We start from the raw sequence: 18,825 nt of genomic DNA on the forward strand, positions 1-18,825 counted from the left end.
AAAGATGAGACTGATAAAGTCAAATAACATAATCGCATCATTCATTTTTCATGCGATCAATGTTATGGTCTGAATTTATAGCCAGGTTATGAGTTTATGAGATGAGTCATACTTCATGTAGAATGACTTACGTATTGTAGACCCGACATTCACCTAATATTGTCTACTTTACGACGTGGATTGTAACCGCGTGCTGGGACCTTTAACCTACAGATTGTTTTGATTCGATCCAATCATTGCAACGTGCGAGTAGCCAGTCCCGTAGGTGACTCTTTATGTCCGTAGCTACCCTCCTCTTGTGTATATGAGGATGAGACTAAGTGTCACTACTTTAGTGTACTATGACGAAAGTGGCTTGATTAATTCTAAATTACACATCTGTGTGGGGAAGATCCTGTGACAATTATACCAAGTTTCTAGAACTATAAATACGCACTTGAAGACTTATCCACCGGCAATATCGAGTTATTTTTTTATTAGACTTTCGCAAACAATATTTTTCTTAAAAAGTATATATATATATATATATATATATATATATATATATAATATTGCTTTAAATTGGTTTTAGTCGAAGTTTGTGAAAAATCAAGTTTTTAAAATAACTTAATAAGTTGGATAAGTACGTATGTTGGCCGAGTACTCCAGATCGAGAGTTAACTCCATCCGATGTGGTCATGTGGACTAAAACAGATATTGCAAAGCTTGGGTTATTGAGTACTAGTTAGGTGGTCACTTAGTACTTAAGCACCTGTGAGAAGATTATGGTGATCCAGTTGGTCTCACGCCTCTAATTCTTTTGATCGCAATGTTTGGTCTTTGATTGTTATTAGGCAAGTTAGATGGACAAATCTTTTGTGCCTATCCCACAATGTGATTGAGTGGGAGATGTTGGACCTAAGCCAGTGGGGCCCACTGGTGAGCAATCACTAGTAGGTGGGTCCAGCAAGTTTAGGCTTCTTCCGGCTTATTCCGTTATGAGAAAGGGTTTAAATTCAAATTTGAATGAGAGATAGGGAGAAGATCAGATCTTATGGTCTCATCTTATCTCGCATTCTTTCCTATAAAAAGGAAGAGACACTTTTGTAAAACGCATCATTAGAAATACAATGGGTATATAGAGATATATAGTGTGCACTATAATTTGTCCATTTTGGCTTGTCCTTGGGATGATCTAATCTATAAATCGTGATTCGGGGCCATCTATACTATCGGATCAGAGGTGTGAATAGATCCATCTACTCTAGTATTAGATAGGCGGGCCGTTGGAGCATTAATCTTCTGTTTTGTGAGGGTTTCAAAACTCGTTTAGACCATCAGATCTTGAGGGCTCACCTTCCGTGCTTCCCAACTTGTCCTTCCCTGTGTCATTCATAATGTATTTGTTGATGCATCATTCATAATTTATTTGTTGATAATGTGGGCCACACATGCACAAAGAAATAGACATGTTCGTGGATGTGAAGGCGTAGATAGACATAAAAATCAATTGGGTGATAGAAGGAAAGCCCAACCCCGGCACAGATGCCAACCTAGTAGGTCTAAGCCCAGCTCAAAGCCGTATTAGGCTTGTTGGGCGGGCAGGCTATCTGGTCCATTGCGACCCATTCCATCGTACCAACAGTTTTGATCATCAAACCATCGGTCTCATTTATTTGAACTGAAATCCTGGACAAACTGTAGATATTGTAGGGACGCGCATTGTCTAAGATCAGAATCTTAGAAAGGGACTGTACAAGTTAGCACCTTTTGACTTTTTCTATTTTCCACTTTTTCTTTAACTAAAGGCTATCTGATGATATTCGTGATTGCAAAAGAGATAAAAAGAAAAGCAAAGTGAGATGTGGGCCCAGGGGCTACACTCGTACTTTTGTTCCGTTTAAATGGTGGTGACTCTTCAAAAGTACACATTTCATATTTTTAAGGCAATAGAGACCGTACAAATACCTATGTGATCTGTTGGTGGAGCATAACCGAAAACTTGCACCAAGTAGATGAAGTTAACCATCTGATTCTTCCACTTGCCATTTATTTTACTTTTGACCATCCATTCTATATTTTTGCTTCATCGATGAGATTTCAGTAATATGCTTCATCCACAATGGGACGACAATTTGGATGGATTAGCTAGCTGCATACAACTACCAAGCGTAAAGAGGGAGAATCACCATCATTTTTTAGATAGTGCAAAACTAACATAGGACTCGATGTTTTCCTTTTGAACAGTTGGGGAATTTCTCGTTTTCAAAAGCAAAGTGAGCCATGTCTCATTTATCTTTTTGTGCAGTGATGAATTTACCGAAACCAGTATTAAAGCACGTGATGGAAGGAGGACAAAGTAGCCTTAAAGATGCTTGATCATGGCTCCAAGAGATCGAGTGTAAACGATACACCTCCCTAAATCTGCATAAGAGAAATCATACCGGTGGTCTCTCATGGACCCGAATTTCCCACAACAGGGGTCATGGGAAGCCCGTGCGAAAAAAAAAAAAAAAAAAAGATGTGTGGGGCCACCATCATGTGATTAGCATCCACTCCGTCCATTATTTTGCGGAAATGGTGTTAGTATGTGAGCCTAAAAATCATGCCGACCTAAAATTCAAGTGGGCCACATGATGCAGGGATGGACGTGATGAGGTTGATCACCATCTTCCACATGAATAACTACTCCGAATCCAAGTAACTTCTCCTGACTCCTCGCAGAGATACCTGGAATCCATGAGGAAAAATAAGAAAATAGAAATAAAAATAAAATAAAATTCGTAATAACCAAAAATATCAAAATTCTAATTTTAATAAAAATCCTAATTATAGTAAAACTCTTTTAAAGCCTAATTTCTAAAAATAAAAATTCTAAATAAATTTTTGGTAAAAGAGTGTATCAAAATTACAAGTTATTTCTAAAAAAATAAGAAAATCTAAAATTCTAAAAATAAGAAAATCTTACAAAAATGGGAATTACTAAAAATAGTAAATTTTTCTTAAAATTTCGTTTTTGAGGTAAAAGCATGAGTTTTTGGGAGAAACGGGCAGATGTGACTCACTTGGTCTGTTCACCTCGGATGGCCTGTTATAGTAAAGATTGATAGGTTGTATAACAATACCCAGATCAAAAGTTATAGTTATGATCAATTCACGGTCCACCTTTTGGTCCGAATGTATTAATGCCATGTCCTACATCACCACACCAAAGGAAAAAGTGGGGATGGGAGGCCACCATTGAAACCTTTTCGTGGCCCATGGGCATGTTTATATTCCATCCAAACCATTCCTATATTGAGTCCATTCAATCCATTGTTAGGCATCCGCATCCATACTTTCCCTATCGTGTGGCCCACTCGAGTTCTGAGTCGGACTTATGTTTGGCTCACGTCGTAACATCAGCTGCACAAATGATGAACCTAGTGGATGTCGCACACACCACCTTGCATCAGGGAGATTTTTATTGCATGGGCTCCCTACAACTTTTTCTTTATGAAATTCGCATAGTCCGTGTGATCCAAAGATTGGACGGTTGTTATGTGTGGTGGACCACCACCTAACTCGATCAGCTTCAAGGAACCCACACGGGGGAGCTTTCATGTGACAATGGGAATGACGAAAGTGGCGAATAAAATACAAGGGTGGCATAAGCAAAGAAGTAGATCCATGTGGAGCTTTATTCCACATTGATGTGTATATAAAGATGTTGATTTGCATGGTTGCACTGGCCCAGTCCATGCATTTGGCAGTGGCACATGAGCCAGACATCATGCAGACATTACGAAGGGGGCCGCCTCTGCATCTTTCAGCGTCCGAAGAAGAAGTGCTGGTGAAGAAGGTCCTTGAGACACACTCACCCGATGGTCGCCACGTGGATTCCGAGCTCCTTCTCAACCTAGTGGAGAGCATCATGGGCCATGCTACCACTTCCAATGCTCGAGTACGTCCCCACTATTTTTCTTTTTTGTTTTCATGTAGGGCCCATCTAGTAACAAATTAGTTTTGGTGGGATATGAAGTGTCTGTTAGTTGATGTGGAAAATAAAAAAAATGAATTTTCTTGATGCGACTGTTTAATTTGTTTTACTCGTAAAAATCGAGCGAATCCATTTAAAAGAAACAAACAAATGAAAAACTTGTGGAATGTAGATGTCTACGGATGTCCGTCCAACATTTCCATGGATAACAACACTCATAACCAAACAAGGGAATTGCTATTGGATTCCGTTGATTTCCATTTTCATATTTTGGACACTATAAATGAAGTGTAAAGATAATAGAACAGTCGACCAGAAGTAGAACTGTCATTAAACTACTAAATATTAGTCTCCCAATTGGAAAGAATTTTGTAGTAATATATAGTACTAACAAATCTGGCCCATTTCTGCAATTTTGATGAATGTAGCAAATTTAAACAGTTCCGAGGAAGATGGAACACTCTTTTCTATTATAGTGAAGAGGGCAGAAGCCAGTCGCATCACATACACCTCCCAAAAATTTGCTATTACTTGCAAAAATATTGATTTTCTTCACAGAGGGTGCTTACTCCGGACTGAACTATTGAGTTGGATGCAGTTATCATTCTATAGGGTATATTTTATTCTACTTCTCTAACTGGACCAGGACGAATGGTTCTTTCTTTCTTTTTTCCTTAACACACACACACACACACACACAAGGAGAGCACACCACCTAAATTTTATTAATATGAATAGAATAAAAACAAAGACAACCAGAGAGGAGGGGACATATTAACTTTAGTTGATCTACATTGATTAACTTATAATGCAATTTATTGTAAATTAAAAATGGGTTCTGATCCTGATGGACTTTCCTGTACTTTAACTTAGTATGTAACAAAATTATTGAAAGTATGATAGATAGCACTTGAATCAGTTCTACTGTAAATAAATTATTTTGCAATTGTTTTCCTCAATACACATAGAAAGAGTTCTATCAATCAAATGTTTCCTCTCATCCTTGACAAAGTAAGCAGATGGATTCCTAGTTTAATGCAGGAATAAATTATACTTGTCCCACCCACCTTTAAAATACTAAATTCCTTGAAGTCCTTAAATATCTTGGTTCAGATCATAAAGCAATCTTAAATATCATAGTTTCAAAATTATTGTCATAGGTTCTTGTTTATTTAAGCCTGTATTGAAACAGTTTCTATTTTGCAAAAGGATTTTAGACTTGTTAATGATATTTTGAAAGATGGACCGTGGATCAAGAAAAGCAATGTCGAACGCTTAGACAATGAAGTGGAAACAAACAGATAGTGGTGCTAGAGATTGAGAGAACAATCAAACGACTTCATAGAAACCAGTTCTTGCTTCAATTGAGGAAAGGCTCAAAGAGCTTCCTTCGACAAGAGTGGTGGTAAAGAGATTGAATATCTGATTTTAGTCCCCTGCTTAACTTAATTGAAGATGGTTTTCATGAGTGAAATAGAAGCAATGTCATTGTGCTCACCTGTAATGCCAAACACCGAGATAAGAATGAAGAAATTATCAGAGTGGAGGGCATTGGATTTTAGATGGATGACATTTAAGAGTCCTACCATGTTCCTGATGTGCCTAAAACAGCATCTTCTTATCATGAATTTCAGACTCTTCTAAACTTGTTTATTTAGCATGCATGAAATAAATGTTTAGGAAATGTTAGGGTTCATTTGGATGTCAGGAATTTAAAAGGAACAAAAGAATGTGTTTTCTTTAAACAAAATCCTGAAAAAGAGATTCTGTTTGTCAAGTTGGGATACTATGAATGTAATTCTGTGATTATGTAGAAACAATGTTTGGGTACTGGGAAAGAATTTCAGGGAATTATACTGTGCATATTCACATGAAATGGGATTGAAAAATATGACCATTAGCAGGGAATTCATTACCCTAGCTTTTCTCAGGAATTTCAAAACGTCTCTTTTGGTGGAAATCAATTCAAATAGGAAAACAATTCCAAGTATTTCACGGTTCCGAAACAAAAAGAATCTGCATGTACTTTACCGGTTTTATTTCAATAGGAACTATGCAGCCAATTGACTCTTATGCCAACATTTCCTCAAAGGGAAAAAAATGATTAAATCATTTATTAGTGAGAAATATTTACAAAGGTAAGAGCAATCAAGATGATAATGTGATACATTGACATGCTCAATTGATGCAGGAAGGACATCGAGCACCGTCTTCCTTAAGAGGATAACTATTCCGAATCCATGGAACTTCTTTAGACTCCTCACAGAGACTTCTCGAATCTACAAAGAAAGAAAGCAGAAAATAGAAATAAATTCTAATAAATTTGAAATTGATTAATGAATGAATAAAAACGAGTTCACAACCCTTTAAATAGGGGTACCAAGCAATGGAAAATGAATCAAAATCAAACTACAACTAAAACTCTCAGAATTCGCGTCTTACTATAAATAGTAAACTTACTATTTATAGATGGACGTGATGTCTACTAGTGCGCAAGGTTTTTGGCCAAAAATAGTCAGTGTCCAATTTGGCTTCACCAAACTGTTCTCCTCATTTTTCTAAGCTCTTTTTATGTTGGACACAACTCCTAAAGCCCAACGGATGAAGAGTTATAATCAAATTAAAACTTACTATTTATAATAAAAATGAAATTAAAATAGGGAAACGACCGTCAATCTGGCAGTATTTCATAAATCTGTCTTGGGCAACCTGGCATAGTGGGTTGATTGGCTAAAGTAGCTCGTTCTACCCCAAAATCATATATTTTACGTCAGATAACCCATTCCGGATTGCAAGATACACTCGATTTAAGGTCTGATGGTCTGGATCACTTCTGTTGTTGACCGGGCCTTTTTTGATCCATTTCAACCATGTAACTGTCTGTGACCCGCTCTACATCAGTCTCCTCCACCTCAAAAGAACTCGTCCTCGAGTTTTCGTCTTGCTCTGATTCATGATACTTGGTCAAGTCCGTGACGTTAAAAGTTTGTGAAATCGCCATGTCATCTGGAAGATCAACAACATAAGCGTTGTCATTAATCTTTAGGATGATTGGTACCGGTCCAATCTTTTTATTCTTCAACTTGTTGTATGTTCCAGTTGAAAAACTTTCTTTGCGTAGATGGACCATTACTTGGTCACCCACCTCGAACACCTTTTGTCGCCGATGCTTGTCCGCTTGCTTCTTGTACTTTTCATTCGAGGCATATAACTTAGTCTGTACCTCCGCATGAATGCCCATCATCCTGTCTGCCATATGTTCTGCTGCAATGCTCATGCCTGGGAGCTTGGGCAGAGGGACCAAGTCTAGTGTGTGGCGAGGTACTCATCCGTAAATGACCTGGAACGGGGATTTTCCTGTCGAGCGATTCACCATATTGTTGAATGTAAACTCCGCTTGAGACAAGGCCAAATCTCACTATTTCGGTTTTTCTCCTGAAATACATCGAATGAGGTTTCCCAACGTACGACTCACAACCTCGGTTTACCTGTCAGTCTGTGAGTGGTAAGCGCTGTTGAATTGAAGTCATGTATCGAATCGAGTCCACAAAGTCTACCAAAAGTGGCTTATGAACTTCATGTCACGGTCAGAAGTAATAGTCTTAGGAATCCCGTGTAGCCGCACAATTTCTCTGAAGAATAAATTTATCGCGTGTGTTACATCGAGAGTCTTCTTGTATGGAATAAAGTGCGTCATCTTGGAGAAATGTCTACTACCATAAACACCGAACCCATGCCACGTTGTGTTCGTGGGAGACCAAGCACGAAGTCCATAGATAAATCCTCCTAAGGGTCGTCAAGCACAGGTAACAGGGTATAGAGGCCCGTATTATGAGATTATCTCTTGGAGGTCTAATAAATATAATAACGTTGGATTGCTTTTCCCATATCACATACTAATTGCGACCAGTAATACCGTTCTTCCACAAGAGCTCGCGTCTTGTCTCGCCCAAGGTGTCCACTAAGGCCAACTCCATGTAACTCTTGGATTATATGTTCTCTTAACAAACTGTTGGGGATGCACAGTCGATTTTCCTTAAAAAAAGGAACCTGTCTTGCATATGTAAGTCGCTGAGGTGACCTTTTTGGCTTCTAACCCATGCGTCCTTGAAGTCAACGTCGTCGGCATATATGTCTTTGAGGCGCTCGAACCCGACAACCTCATTGCTCATATTGACTAACAAAGTTGCACGGCGACTCAGCGCATCGGTTACTTTGTTCTGTTGCTCTAACTTATGTTTTAGCACGAACGTGAATTCCTACAAAAATGAAACCCATCTAGCATGCACACGGTTAATGTTAGCTTGGGTATTAATGAATTTGAGAGCTTGATAGTCCGTGTAAAATATAAATTCCCTTTGAATCAAATAATGTCGCTAGTGTCGCAGTGCCTGGACCACAACGTACAACTCGATCTCATATGTAGACCACTTCATGCATGCATCATTAAGTTTATCACTGTAGAAAGCTAACGACCTATCTTTTTGAGACAAAACTCCCCCAACCCCGATATATGAGGCATCACATTCAACTTCAAACAGTTTGTCGAAGTTGAAGTACAATAACCGAGGTCGTGGATAATCTGCGCTTGATTTCGACAAAGCTCTTGTCGGCTTCGTCAGTCCACAGAAACGGCCCTTTTTTCATACAATCTGTGATTGGTGACACAATGTTACTGAAATTTTTCATGAACCGACGATATAATGTCGCCAGTCCATGAAAACTTCGTACTTCGTGAATATTTGTGGGAACCGGCCATTCTCTAATTGATTTTACCTTTTTCTCATCCACCCGAATGCCCGTGGATGTTATGACAAAACCTAGAAGCAATGGGCTATCAGTCATGAAGCTACACTTTTTTAAATTGAGATACAGTTTATTTCAGTGAGCACTTGAAGGACCTTCTTGAGGTGTTCCATATGGGTGGTTTCATCTTGACTATATATCAAAATATCATCGAAATAAACCACAATGAACCGCCCAATGAAAGGTTTCAGAACTTGGTTCGTCAATCTCATGAATGTGCTAGGCGCATTCGAAAGACCGAAGGGCATGACCATCCATTCGTACAATCCTTCATTGGTCTTAAAGGCCATTTTCTACTCATCACCCGGCCATATTCGAATATGATGGTAGCCGCTCCTTGAGTCCAATTTAAAGAATATTTTTGCACCCTCTAGCATATCTAGCATATCGTCCAACTGTGGTATATGAAACTTATATTTTATGGTGATTTTGTTGATGGCCTGACTGTTGACACACATGCGCCAACTCTCATCTTTCTTTTGATTATTCCAAGAAATCCCATATGGTTAAGAGAAAATGGCCCTCCACTCTAGAAGTTTCAGGTGGTCCCTCTGGATACATAAGGGCCAATATGGTCTTTTGGCCGTCCTTGACGAAAATATATATGTTATCTCGCCCTTTATGAGTGGCGTCATGGTCAGATTGCTAGGATTGATCGAGTAGTATGTGACATGCTTCCATGCCAACCACATCGTATACTACTTCATCCTTATAATGTTTGCCAATTGAAAAGAATAGGTGCACCGTTCAGTTACCTTTGTTTCGCTGACCTTCTTGATCCAACCGATTGTATATCGGGAGGGATGACGCTCTGTTTTCAATTGCAATTCTTTCACCATGACCTTAAAAACGATGTTCTCGCTATTTCCACTATCAATGATCACCTCACAAACCTTTTGATTCACCGTACACCTAGTGCAGAAGATGTTATGCTGCTGTGGATGTACTTCTTTTCTTAGCGCATATAATAGCCGCCTCATGATGAGTGACTCGCCGCGATCTTGCTGAACCCAACTTGAATCATCTACCTTGTTCTCGGTGGTATGGTCATGTTCTTCAACATCCAGATCTTCATAGGCGTTATCAGTACTGCCATCATTGATAGCGAGGTTCGCCACTTTTCGCTGGAGACAAGTATTTGATAGGTGGCCTGGTTGGCTACAATGATAGCAGTTGTCGGGCATTGGTCGAGCATAGGGGTTCGAGATTCTACTTGGACCAGTAACAATCGATACCCCCCTTTAGGGTCTACCTTGCTTGCTTCCCTGATCTTAGCTCTCAGACGTAGTTGAGTGCGTGCTCCTACGGGTTCTTTCCCCTTAGGCTGTGGAGCTCCCTGGGGTGAACCTGCCGCATCGATCCTTGCGATAGGATAGGTCCATGTGTTAGGACATTCAAGTTGCGCTTCCACCCGAGTAGCCAACTTGATTACATCATTCATCGTTTAGACGGACTGCATCTGAATCTGATCTTAGATCCCCATACATAATCCACCGTTGAATCGAGCGACTTGCTACGATTTAGTCTCGACCAAATCATTACGCGCCGTCAGGCGGTAAAATTCTTCTGTGTATTCTCTCACCGACCGACTACCCTGTCGACTATTTTGGTATTGTTGGAATAATACCTGATCGTAATCGCTAGGGAGGAATCAGACATGTGGTAGTTGCTTCATCCGCTGCCATGTACGAATTGGTGCTTTCTTTCATCTGCCTAGTTCGTGCGAGTTGCAATTGTTCCCACCAAGCTGAAGCTCCGCCTTTCAATTTGTAGACCATAAGCTTAACCTTATTTGCTTCAGAGATGTCCACATAGTTGAAAAATCACTCAACTTTAGAAAGCCAATCAAGGAAATCCTCAATGTGTAATTGGCCATTAAAGTTAGGAATATCAACCCGCATCTTGAATTCTCGATCTATTCGATCTACTCGATCGCCGCCTTGTCTGGGGTGTCAGAAGATTATGTTGTCAATCTCCTCCTCACTAGATCCTCCTTCCTCAAGAATGACCCTTGGATGCACTGCTGGTACTATCCTACGATCAAGGTGAATACGAGTTTCAGTAATTGGCGGTGGAGGATTACCACCAGGAACACGTAGTTGCCCTAAGGTTTCCGCCAAGAGATCTGCTATGCGGTCGATGGAAGCCTGCAACCCTTGCATGGCTTGTCGATTCTCTTGCTATGCTGTTTCGAAAGCTGCCGCCTTTAAAGGTAAATTTTCTGGAGCACCGCTCATGGGATTGTTGCTCGACCTGTCGTTAGAAGCTATCTATCTAAGGAAAAACCTCACTTTGATACCAAAGTGACGCAGGGAAGGATGTGAGGTCGAGCACCGTCTTCCTCAAGAGGATAACTATTCCGAATCCACGGAACTTCTCTGGACTCCTCACAAAGACTTCTCGAATCCACGAGGAAAGAAAGCAGAAAATAAAAATAAATTCTAATAAATTCAAAATTGATTAATGAATGAATAAAAATGAGCTCACAACCCTTTAAATAGGGGTACCAAGCAATGGAAAAGAAATCAGAATCAAACTACAACTAAAACTCCTAGAATTTGCAACTTACTATAAATAGTAAACTTACTATTTATAGATGGTCGTGATGTCTACTAGTGCGTAAGGTTTTCGGCCAAAAATAGTATGTGTCCTATTTGGCTTCACCAAACCGTTCTCCTAATTATTCTAAGCTCTTTTCACGTTGGACGCAACTCTTAAAGCCCAACGGATGAATAGTTATAATCAAACTAATACTTACTATTTATAGTAAAAACGAAATTAAAATAGGGAAACGACCGTCGATCTGGCGGTATTTCAAAAATTCGGCTTGGGCAACCCAGCATAGCGGGTTGGTTGGCTAAAGTAGCTCGTTCTACCCCAAAATCATATATTTTACGTCAGATAACTCATTCCGGATTGCGAGATACGCCCGATTTAAGGTCCGATGGTCTGGATCACTTCTGTCGTCGACCTGGCCTTTTTTGATCCATCTCGGCCATGTAACTGTCTGCGACCTGCTCTACATCAGTAATCAACCCATGTCAGGTAATTAAGGCTGAAGAAAATTGCCTACCAAGAAGTTAATCGATGGAAGCTGTAATTTGGAAAATTTATAAAATGACATTGATCTGTGAATATCGTTAATATAGCGTAGTCCAAACTCTTCTACAAGAGCTGTGAATCTTGTAGAAAAAATAAAATAAAATAAAATAAAAACACTTAAATTTATTAGGCTCATACACAAAAACAATCTGTAAAGGATTCCTGTGTTTAGTTATCCTTATCGCTGATTGCCAACTCACTGCAGGTTCCTTATGCAGATCTAGAGGCAACCACCACCGATAATTCGCATAAAGCTGATGTCTTTCATGTTTATGAGCCATTCGGACAAACCATACATAAGCTTTCACATGAGGTAATGGCGAACATAGAGCTATTCATGCTATGTCTCTTTACATGGCATTTGATGGTCACAATTCCTTCAATGATTATATTGGCATTGATTTTTTATTTTTATTTTTAATATCTGTAAAGCCCAAGTAATTGATATTTTGTGACAGCCATATTTGAGAGTGAACAATGCTCAGGGGCTCTTAGGCTGGCTCGATCGCAATTCAAGAAACTATTTCTTCACCTTTATCAAATAACCACATGATCTAAAAGCTCGAGCTATTCGAGGATGGTGTATCAATGTATATCAAGGGACTTTAACACTCCCTTGCACATGCATAAACAGGCTGGGCTTGATTCCCCGGTCCATCGAGGCATGTATGCTGCTCACGGGATTTGAACACTTGACCTTCCACTTTGATACCATGTCAAATAACCACTTGCTCTAAAAGCTCGAACCGCTAGAAGATGGTGTATCAATGTATATCAAGGGACTTTAACCATCTTTGCTTCAATTTCTTTTATATATATTTGACTTGGTTCCGAGTTATACATGAGAAAACATCTATTTGTTGCTTTATGTGCTTTTAGTGGAACTAGGAACAATATAGAGTACACCAAAATGCTCTCAAATTCAGGAAAAAAATTTAAAAATTAAAGGCATGTCTTTAGTGCTCATTGACACGCACAGAGAGTCTGCACAAACATTATCTCACACGACTGTTTGTTTACAAAGAAAACCATGGTAAACCATGAAAAAGAAAATTAGTTCATTTGATGTCACAATTTCCTCTGTTCGAGAAACTAAAAAAGAAAAAAGAAGGAAATTGTTCTTCTTCTGAAAAGTATTTCTGAAAAAACTGGCTAAAAGCATTTCAAGAAAACCCTCTCAAAATGGCAACACAAACACGGGAACACATTTACCATGCAATTCACAGTGCAAAACAAACAGAGAATAGGGAATCCCATTTCACCAAATGCTAATGTCACACGTCCACTTTTTGGGATTCCCTACATGTTCTCCATTTTGATGTTCTATTTTCACCCTAAACAAATAGGCCAAAGATGTTTGATAGGAATCTAGCAGCATTTCAAAATTCAAAATTTCAATTGTACATTTTAAAATGTGTGATAAAGTTTACCCACCATTTTTGGACTGTGGATACATGCACAACCGATTCTTAGTGGACATTGTTCCAACATAACTTTTCCATTGATAAGAAAAGTTAAAATTATGCCAATTCTCCTCAAGCCAGCATAAGAGTGCCTAAGAGCATCTCTCCCGACATCAATAATCAAAACCTATCAATTGCTGTCTTCAATATAAGTCCACCACTACTGAAATACACCAAGTCTCCATGTGAAAGTTCACAAAAAGCTCAGTAACAGTAGGTATTGGCAGATGATGACCAAGTGTTCTGGTGACTCGCATGCAACAACGATGATGGTGTTCGATCTGCTAGGGAGCCATTCTTGGGATGGGAAGTTGGTTCTTGTTATTGCCGCATTTGCAGTGAGCTATGGAGAGTTATTTCTCATCACAAGGTTCTACTCTATCAATCTTCTAGCCAAATCAATTGCCATGCTCACACAGCTCCCGAATAACATGGAGGATAGTGAAGCCCTCAAGCCTCAATTTAAGGCCCTAAACTCGTTAGTTAAGGCTATGGTGGATGTGGCAAAATGCATCACTGAGTTCGAAGGCTTGCCCATGCAATACAAAACCCTCGACACGGATGCAATGGCCACAACGAATGCATGTATCCATGTTGCTGCTTATTGGGTCATCAAAAGCGCGGTGGTGTCAGCTTCGGAAATCGCCAACTTGATGACAACGAATCATGAGAAAGTGCATGTCCTTTCCCTTATCTTCTTGAACTTAACCATCGAATTTTATGATTGTGTTCGTTTCCTATAAGAGAGATGCAATTATTAAGTGTGTGCTTCTCACATTCATCACTTTGAAAATTGTGCAAATGCATCAGTACCATTGATTTCGCAGGCCATCATGTAGATATATAGCAGCCTAAAAGTCAAACACTAGCTACTTGAAAGAAATGGATGGTTAACATTAAGGTAGACAAAGAAAGGAAATGGTCCACATGGTCCAATTTCAACAATTCAATGGACAAATCGTCCTCGCCGATGGCTCATCCATATGGCAGCTACAAAATCAATGGACCTGATCATCATAAGAATTTTCCATGTTCCATGTGATGAGCAGCTTAATGGAACACCCACAAGCATTCAATCATGCTAGCTTGGCCGTTTTCTGTTGTTACATCATTCAAACAATACAAATCTTATGAAAGCATTGTGAATTGTCAGATGCGAATGTCCAGCAATTAGGCCCATTTGGATTCTTGCATTGGTTAACCTTGAATTTCTTAATCCAGGTGCTTGGTGTCAATCCATTGTTTCGGGCCTCTTGGGATTAGGATCGAGGAGTCCACCTACCACTCTAAATCCTGAAAGTAGAAATTTGCAGACTCTAGGATAGACCAATACTCATCCTCCCTTACCCCACACTCCCCATCTCAACCGAAGTCCCCTGTCTCTGATGGCCGGCCGTCTGATAGCCATTTGAATGTTGGCCATCCAATCTCAGCAGGCCGTCCAATCGTCCTCTGACCATTACCATGCAAACCATCATTGTTCATTTTCCATTATTTATTTTTCTCTTACCGTAGGCGCACTTGAGTATTTGTCTTTCTTGTAGATTGGCCGACCAACAATTTACAAATTTCATGATTTATAACACCCAGTTCAAGATGCCAACCAAACAAAAGATTGGCCACTCCAGGAGTCAACAACTCAAGATTGACTACTCTTAGGATTCCTAAATCCACCAGGACTCCCACCATCCAAATGATCCCTTAATGCACTAGCAACAAAATCTATTATTGATTTGGCCCCTTTACTTTTCCTTCTTTCTGATCTATGGTCTAACTGAAGTCATGGCCCCAAATAAATGGGACAAAAGCTTAGATGATGATGATGATGATGACTTTTCTTGCTTTGATGATTGAACTTAGACTACATCTCCTAACAGTGCAACAACTATCTCAGGCAAAAGAGTTCAATTGGGGTGAGATGGGAACTTTGGAGCTTGGTCCACAAAGTGAGGAACACACATGGTCACTTGCGAAAGCAGCTGGATGCATGCTACCAATGCATAGGTTGGTGAAGAATTCAAAAGCCACTCAGAATGCTTTCTTGTAGAAGTATTGTTTTCATTGTATCTCAAACCACAAGTCCTACCTTGACCGTGGCTAAATCATTTCATTCACCAAAAATGTAGCTCCAAAACAACCTTCCTGATAGCGTAGAGTTTTGGAACGGAAGACCATTCTGTTCTTAGAAAAACCCAGAGCAGTGGAACCCATCTTAATGAGATCCTAGGATCCTGTGTTTCTGCTTGAGAAAAGACAATTTACTGGGACTCACCATTAAGAAGCCTTGGCTCAAAATCGTCTTGTCCACTTGTTGTGTTCATCGGATATAAAACCGTTCATTTCTCTCGAGGTAAACTTGATGAGTGAACTGACCCCATGTTTGCATGAGGGCATGTTCAGGGTCACCAACCTGATATATGGCTTGGATCTCACAAATGTGTGCCAGCCGCAGCATCTGTGCTATGAATTGCCTCTTCAATCATTGAGCAAATTCCCTTAGCACATGAATCAATACTGATTACATACCTATACATCTTCTATTAGTTCTCTGTTCATTGTCTTAACTCGAACAGTAATACATTGATAGCTACATGTCTTTAATGTGATTGCAGAAGCAAAACTCCATCATACACTCTTGAGTCTCTTTGAGGAGACCAATGATGACAACCTGAAGGTTCTCGGAATGTTATTAGCTCTAAAGGATGACTTGCCACTCTGGGATGGTTACTTACAAGAACAGGTCCATTTTGAATCACCATCTTGTTTTTTTCCCAGCCTAATTGGTATAGAGTTCAAGTTCAGCATGTTATCTTTCAAAATACAAACAGATTTATTCACACTAAGATAAAGACGTTGGTACTAGCAAAATATTTGATTCCTGTGGATTGATTTATTCCATCTTACCACCCTTAACATTTCTCATTGGAGCATTCAATTAATTTCTCATCTCTACATCAAGAAATACTAACACCATTTTTATTGTAATGACATTAGATCTGCATCGATGTACTAAAAAGCAAGATTGTTTTACTCCTACTCTCGAAGATAGACATCTCCATAGCGCAAGTGCTCCTTTTGCAACAGACATATGACCATCCACATCGCAAGTCAGAGAAGAGTTACGAAATTGTTTGGATCCCTTTCCAAAGTTCCGTTTCCTGGAATCATTTGGAAGTGAAAGCTTTTAATCAAGTGGCAAACACTGTCCCTTGGTATTCAATATGCAGACCTTGGTTACTTAGTTCTGCAGTGCTGAACTATATGAAAGAAGAGTGGAACTATGAAGACGAGCCACTGATAGTGGTGTTGGATCAACAAGGAAGAATCATTTGTCCAAATGCGATGGATATGGTGATAATTTGGGGTGGAGACGCATATCCTTTCTCAACTTCAAGGGAGAAGCAACTCTGGGGAGAAGCAAGATGGACTCTAGAACTTATAATGGGTGACATCGATCCTCTGATGTCCATGTGGGTACGAATTTCTAATCAATTGCATCAATTCACCATACACTTATTGTGGTAATGTCATCATAGAGATTAGAGACACATCCACAATTCAAGAACACGAGCACTTATACACACTAAAGCTGCTGTTTGGATTCAAGCCAAATTGTGTTAGCTCAAGCTGTCAAGGTTGGTTGTGTTCGCATAGGCTAAGTCATGCTGTCGAGACTAGTTATTCTGTTCCTTGCTTTTAAACCACCCGGAATAAGGAATAAGGATAGACTATAGCACATGTGGGGAGATTAATGTAGATGTAGTATATTTAGCATTTATAGCACATGTGCACATCAACATTTGTGGCACATGTTGGGTACTAGAAGATTGGTGGTGACACATGCGCACCTATAGTGTCCTTGAACTTGGACGGTTCCTGGTGCATTTGGCACATGTGACACATATATATAGAACATTGTGTTTCCGTGTGTTACAAACTGGGAGCAAGCTATTCTTAATATTATTCCACCCATTTTTTATTTTTGTTTTTTTGTTTTTTCACAAAGACGTGCAATCCTTGTTGATGGCAATATTTTGAAGATACAGTCCTTATTTTCCTAGGTTGGGTTTGCAAGCCAAAAACAAGCAATATTACCCAAATAACTTGCGCTGGCACAACTTTACTTGAATACAAACAGCCCTTAACATGCATGCTTGTGAAAAAAAACACATGCCCAAGCACGCACCAACATGTGAATCTACACACACGCACAGTTAAAAGCACGTGCCACACATCTACACGCACGCACAGTTAAAAGCATGTGCCACACATCTACACACGCACAGTTAAAAGCACGTGCCACCACCCAAAAGTGAGGCTACACATGCATATTGAAATTTATACTGAGAAAGATCATAACTGCATGGACAGATAAAAGAAGGAAGAACCATTTGCCTCTATGGAAGCGACAACATCAATTGGATTAGAGAATTCAGCAGTAAGATGAAAAGCATAATCAGAGCAGGCGTTTCATTAGAGCTAATATATGTTGGAAATGGTAACCCAGGGGAGCATGTAAGAGAAATTCTAGATACCATAACAAAGGAAAACTTAAGTAGGTACTTACCACAAACAAAGATACACTTCTTTTGGATTCGATTGAATAGCATGAGAAGTTCAAAAAAACGCCTTGGGAAGGATATCCAAAACGATTCTGTCATGGAAGAAGTCATGTCCTTGCTCAGCCATGGCATTAGAGAGGAGGGTTGGGCAGTGATGGGCCGAGGCTCATCCACGGATATCATACAACTTCATGGAAGAAAACTCATGGAATGTTTGACACTCTTTCCAGTGTGGGGTGATAACATTGAGAAGGTGGGCCTCTTGAATGCAATAAGAAAAGCTTTTGATCCTGCACAAGACGTGGTACATTGCCACCACTCGCGTATAGTTCCCTATGCTGAGGGTACTGATGAAGGGCTTGTTATTTGTGACGAGTGCAAAAGACCCATGGAGAAGCGCATTCTATATCAATGTCTTCAATATCCTGGGACGAATGGTTAATGGGAAATGGTCTACTCTGTATGTTTTTTTTTTCCCATCAATTGGCGCTACGGTAGATTTTTGCGTTGTAGCACTTTTAAATGAAGAATATGATATCACCCGTGCACTAGACATGTTTATGCTTACATGGGATTAAAATGTTTTCATCGTTGGTGGCCTAATTTTTGTATTTTTTTTTGTATTTTTTTTTTTTAATTTTTTTTGTTTTTGTTTTTTCTTTCTTTCTTTCTTCTTGTTGTGTATTTATTGAGTCAACATTGTATTACTAAATTAATCAAATCTTGCTAGATTTGTGTTCGATATAGCATGGCTGTGCGTCTCTCTCTCTCTCTCTCTCTCTCTCTCTCTCTATATATATATATATATATATCTTCTTTTTTTTAAAACAAAGTAATTTTCATCAAATTTCATTTTTTTATAAGATATTTGGACCGTAGATTGTTTAGATGCATGTATGGAGTTTAAATATACACACGGATGCACTAAATTAAC

The 18,825-nt window shown here is 39.4% G+C and overlaps 1 protein-coding gene across 2 annotated transcripts; it reads left to right on the forward strand.

The window, feature by feature from the left end:
* Positions 1-3,751: 3,751 nt before the first annotated feature.
* Positions 3,752-18,520, forward strand: LOC131246157 (protein SIEVE ELEMENT OCCLUSION C-like). Of its 2 annotated transcripts, none has more exons than XM_058246063.1 (7): positions 3,752-3,922; positions 12,072-12,179; positions 13,557-13,699; positions 15,224-15,333; positions 15,942-16,069; positions 16,324-16,803; positions 17,701-18,520. In XM_058246063.1, exons 1-7 carry the CDS (start codon positions 3,752-3,754, stop codon positions 18,331-18,333), a joined length of 1,773 nt encoding a protein of 590 aa, XP_058102046.1. In that variant the 3' UTR covers positions 18,334-18,520. The 2 variants fall into 2 exon arrangements, with proteins under 2 accessions (XP_058102046.1, XP_058102047.1); XM_058246064.1 differs by having other exon boundaries at positions 3,896-3,922; positions 12,085-12,179.
* The last annotated feature ends 305 nt before the right edge of the window (positions 18,521-18,825 follow it).

Source organism: Magnolia sinica, chromosome 5 (genome assembly GCF_029962835.1).
Source record: "Magnolia sinica isolate HGM2019 chromosome 5, MsV1, whole genome shotgun sequence".
NCBI lineage: Eukaryota > Viridiplantae > Streptophyta > Magnoliopsida > Magnoliales > Magnoliaceae > Magnolia > Magnolia sinica.

Bases quoted from the DNA above. Each gene is read 5' to 3' on its own strand.
- LOC131246157 (XM_058246063.1), top strand. From the start codon at position 3,752: ATGCAGACATTACGAAGGGGGCCGCCTCTGCATCTTTCAGCGTCCGAA. The intron at 13,700-15,223 runs GTTCTACTCTAT...CAACTATCTCAG, and splicing joins GAGTTATTTCTCATCACAAG to GCAAAAGAGTTCAATTGGGG. The intron at 15,334-15,941 runs GTTGGTGAAGAA...ATGTGATTGCAG, and splicing joins TGCATGCTACCAATGCATAG to AAGCAAAACTCCATCATACA.